The sequence below is a fragment of the Ctenocephalides felis genome, unplaced genomic scaffold (genome assembly GCF_003426905.1).
Source record: "Ctenocephalides felis isolate EL2017-DRISC unplaced genomic scaffold, ASM342690v1 CF-g0.4_SCAFFOLD_01170, whole genome shotgun sequence".
In the NCBI taxonomy this organism is placed as follows: domain Eukaryota; kingdom Metazoa; phylum Arthropoda; class Insecta; order Siphonaptera; family Pulicidae; genus Ctenocephalides; species Ctenocephalides felis.
Window position 1 is genome coordinate 15,101,258 of NW_020537324.1, and position 3,915 is coordinate 15,105,172.

Below are 3,915 nucleotides of genomic sequence, written 5' to 3' on the forward strand. Positions count from 1 at the left end.
AATAATATCATTTTATGTTATAATTATCGCTATTGGAAGATTTTTTTTAAATTTTATGATATTCAAAATAATATTAGTACACTTTTGTCTCATACAATCACTGCAAGAACAAATTATGTTTATGATTAGTAACTACGCATCAAAAATTAAACTAAATTAATTATTTTTTTATTATTTAGTAGATTTACTATAAAATTTGAATTAAATTTCAATTTATTGCCTCCTTCCCAATAAAGCATCACAAAAACAAATTTCCCCTAAAATATCATATTCAAGTAAAATATGTATGATTTCAAATCATGTCAGTCAGAATTAAAACAATAATTTTAGACTATTAAATTCAATAGAACTTCTCATTAAAATCACCTATGCACCTATCATATATTCAATTTTCACAATATTTCATTCACATAATATCATGGCAAACACAGAAAAGTAATTTCAGACCATTTAGGGAATCAGCATATTTCACTCACGACACGGAACTAATGGCATTATGAGGTGATCCCATTTGTGTTAAAACTTTATCGAGCCACTGCAGTGGACCATGCAAGTGTATTTCTATCCAACAAGGTGTACTAGTTACATCTTGTCGATGGTATTCAGCACCCCATCCTTTTACAAAACTCATTCGTATAGTGCACATTTTGGTTAATTCATAAACGGCCTCAAAACCATGATTAACACTTTGTGAAAGTAACTGTGCAAATTCTTGATTATTGAATATTTTAAGAGAACAACCAGATGGTATTTTACATACAGTGCTTGGATGAAAATTATGATGATGATTGCAATTTCTACTCTGAACAAAAATTGCTGAATCAGATAAACACTCAGCATAAACTTCTCCACCCACATAATATAGATGAACACCTTTACCTATGTGTCTACGAGTATTTTCTATTGTGCTATTTCGATTTACATTGCTCAGCTGTCCTAAACAAAATCTGTCTGAATTGTTAGATGGATTTGTAAAACCATCTACGATCACAGAGTGTGAATTACAATGAAACACTTCACCTACACGACAGTTAAGCTCATAATATGCTATGCTTGCCCAAAAAGCTGGTTCTTGATAACTAACAGGAGCAACTTCCATAGCATTATCCACTGGCGATACATTACCATTGTCTTCATGAGGGCTATAAGCAGGAGGAGGAGTTTCAGGTAAACCACTGTAAGGGCTTTGTGGATTCGAATTTATGGAACCGGGACTTGGAACAGATGATATAGGACTTTGAGGACCATTATGTTGGGAATTAAATCCGTTATTCGAGTAGCTAACATTGTGGGGCATGTTAGGTTCTGAGATCTGCTGAAATGGTAGCAATGAATGTCCTGGTGCAAATTCTGAATGTCGTGGCACCAAAACTGGTGGAAGAACAGGACTTTCAACTCTCTTGTAATGATACGGATTTATACAAACGTCTTTTTGTTTTGCACTAAATGGAAACTGACATAGTTCCAAAGGCTTCAATTCATGATGACTTTGTAGATCAGGCCAACGCCATACACGACAATAAATCACATGGGGTAGACCTTTGCGATGTGATACCTGCATAGGTAATTGAATTTGTTTTTAGCCGCAAAAAATATACCAAACTGCAGTGTTAATTATATTGCATCTAATAAGCTTGGCATACAATTTTTAAATAAAAGCAGTTCAGTAGTTAAAAAAACGCAAAAAAACCCATTGTCACGATTAAATAATATATATGCGATTAAAAGTAAGAGTTTGATGTGATTAAGAAGCTTGCAAGTAAGAAATATTTTCTTACAATTTCAAAATATTTTACAGTATTATTGTTTATGCAACTTTTTAAAGAGAAGATATTGATGTTGATATAGAAATATAAATAAAAATATAACGTTTCTATTAGTAAGTGAATAGTGACCTATGTCACTAAGCAAATAACAATAAATAATATTAGTCATATGTACATTACCTGTAATCTGCCATCTAGAGATCTGGGTATAGTAACACATTTACTTGGTGTGCCTGGACAGCTTAAAGCTCGCTCTAATTCTTCAATAGCACCTTTACGTTTTTTTAATTTTTTAACCAAGCTATCGACGGCCTTTTCTGCCCATTTTTCCTCCTCATCACCTTGCTTCCACCCCAATAACTTTTTTACTGCAGGTGATGTAAAAGAAAACAAACTATTCAGGCTGGACATTGGTCCGCCGCTAGAGCTTTCCATATCATCAGTATCCATATTATTTCTGTTATAAAAAGATGCATTTTGTCAATTGGAGGCAAATTTCATGGAATTTAAACATAGTAATAAAAATGTAACTTAGGACTAATAAATTATTATCATTCGCGAAATATTCAAGCAAGTGTTGCATACCTTTCTAATAACTATGTACAAATTTAGTGCAATAATTCAATTAGGAGCAAAATTAACTTTTCTTTATGTCAGCAAAAGAAATATTTACTTCAATTGTTTATACTGACATGGCCGCTGTCCCGCTGTGACATGGGGTTGCCATTGCCAAAGAAATATATTAAGCGCGGGAGAAAATTTCAGTACTGGCAACCCTAGCACGTGGTAATTTATTTGTTATGACGTTTCTTGACAGTTTTTTATTGAAAAGCAGTGTTTTACTTTATATATTTATGTTAAGATCATATGTTAAGTTCTAGTATATTCTCAACGACAATAGCTTTGTTTACAAAGACCATTTTATATATTTATAACGTGTTTTTGGAGAATTTGTTAAAGATAAAAATGCAATCCACATCTGCTCCTAAAGGTAAACGTAAAAGGGGAAAGAAATCTAAATCTCAAACAAAAGATGCTATTCAAAAGACTAAATTATCCAGAAATGAGATAGGAGCTAATTGGAAAGCTTTTCTTTCAAAGCAAAGCTTAACTAAAGATTCACAGAAAGATGATTCTCAAAAAACAGAAAAATATTCGGGTCCATTCAGAAGAGCTAGAAAACTAGAAAGTGTTATACAAATGAATCACACAGCAAATACAACAGATAGCAGTGAAAATTCAACCTCTACCAGCCAAGGATCAACATCAGACAAAAAAGAGGATAAAAGAAATCAACCCTTGGTAAGTTGTATTAGAGCTACTTATATTACATGTTTATAGCATAATTTGTACTAAAAATGTTACACAATACTTGTAGATCACAAAATATGTGGCTATGGATTGTGAAATGGTTGGCGTTGGAGAAGAAGGCAAAGAAAATATGCTAGCTCGAGTTTCTATAGTCAATAAGCATGGTGATTGCATTTATGATAAATTCGTTGCACCTCGTGAAGAAGTAGTTGATTATAGAACAAGTGTGAGTGGTGTTAGACCAAGTGACTTAAAGAATGCCACAGAATTTGATACTGTCGCAAAGGAAGTTGCTTCAATATTACAGGGAAAAATTCTTGTTGGTCACGCTTTGCACCATGATCTTGACGCTTTACTAATCAGCCATCCAAGAAAACGAATTAGAGATACATCAAGATATAAGCCATTCAGAAGTTTGGCTGGCGGAAGGACCCCAGGTTTGAGAAAATTGGCTAAATTAATTTTGGGTGTTGATATTCAAAAGGGTGAACACAGTTCTGTAGAAGATGCTAAAGCTGCAATGCAAATTTATATATCTCATAGTAAACAGTGGGAAGAACAAATAAGGAGAAAACCTGCAAAGGTGCAAACTTAGTTTTATGGTTAATGTTAACATAAATTTCAAATATTTATATATGTAAAAATACATATTATAATATTATACAACACTATTATTCCTAATTATTCAAGAATAATTCAATAATGGAATATAAAATATTTATTACATATTTTTATGGACAGTATCACAAATAAATAGATTTCAAATCTGAATATATACCTATATAAACACTATTTATAAAATGCACATATAAGACAACCTTTTTTGTGCTCTGCAGCA

General features: G+C 32.3%; 2 protein-coding genes across 2 annotated transcripts; one reads left to right on the forward strand and one right to left on the reverse strand.

Annotated features, from left to right (window-relative positions):
- Positions 1–223: 223 nt before the first annotated feature.
- LOC113368344 (protein mothers against dpp) lies at positions 224–2,466 on the reverse strand. The gene is made up of 3 exons (XM_026609894.1): positions 2,352–2,466; positions 1,947–2,223; positions 224–1,555 (listed from the first exon to the last, which is right to left on the reverse strand). The coding sequence occupies exons 2-3, from the start codon at positions 2,214–2,216 to the stop codon at positions 473–475; spliced, it is 1,353 nt and encodes a 450-aa protein (XP_026465679.1). The 5' UTR covers positions 2,217–2,223; positions 2,352–2,466; the 3' UTR covers positions 224–472.
- A 125-nt stretch (positions 2,467–2,591) lies between these two features.
- LOC113368345 (RNA exonuclease 4-like) lies at positions 2,592–3,763 on the forward strand. Its single transcript, XM_026609895.1, has 2 exons — positions 2,592–3,068; positions 3,145–3,763. The coding sequence occupies exons 1-2, from the start codon at positions 2,634–2,636 to the stop codon at positions 3,670–3,672; spliced, it is 963 nt and encodes a 320-aa protein (XP_026465680.1). The 5' UTR covers positions 2,592–2,633; the 3' UTR covers positions 3,673–3,763.
- The last annotated feature ends 152 nt before the right edge of the window (positions 3,764–3,915 follow it).

What these genes read in the sequence shown, in the direction of transcription:
- LOC113368344 (XM_026609894.1), bottom strand. Translation starts at nt 2,216, where the DNA reads ATGGATACTGATGATATGGAAAGCTCTAGCGGCGGACCAATGTCCAGC. An exon ending in CTCTAGATGGCAGATTACAG is followed by an intron (nt 1,556 to 1,946) that starts GTAATGTACATA and finishes TTACCTATGCAG; the next exon opens with GTATCACATCGCAAAGGTCT.
- LOC113368345 (XM_026609895.1), top strand. Translation starts at nt 2,634, where the DNA reads ATGTTAAGTTCTAGTATATTCTCAACGACAATAGCTTTGTTTACAAAG. An exon ending in ATAAAAGAAATCAACCCTTG is followed by an intron (nt 3,069 to 3,144) that starts GTAAGTTGTATT and finishes CAATACTTGTAG; the next exon opens with ATCACAAAATATGTGGCTAT.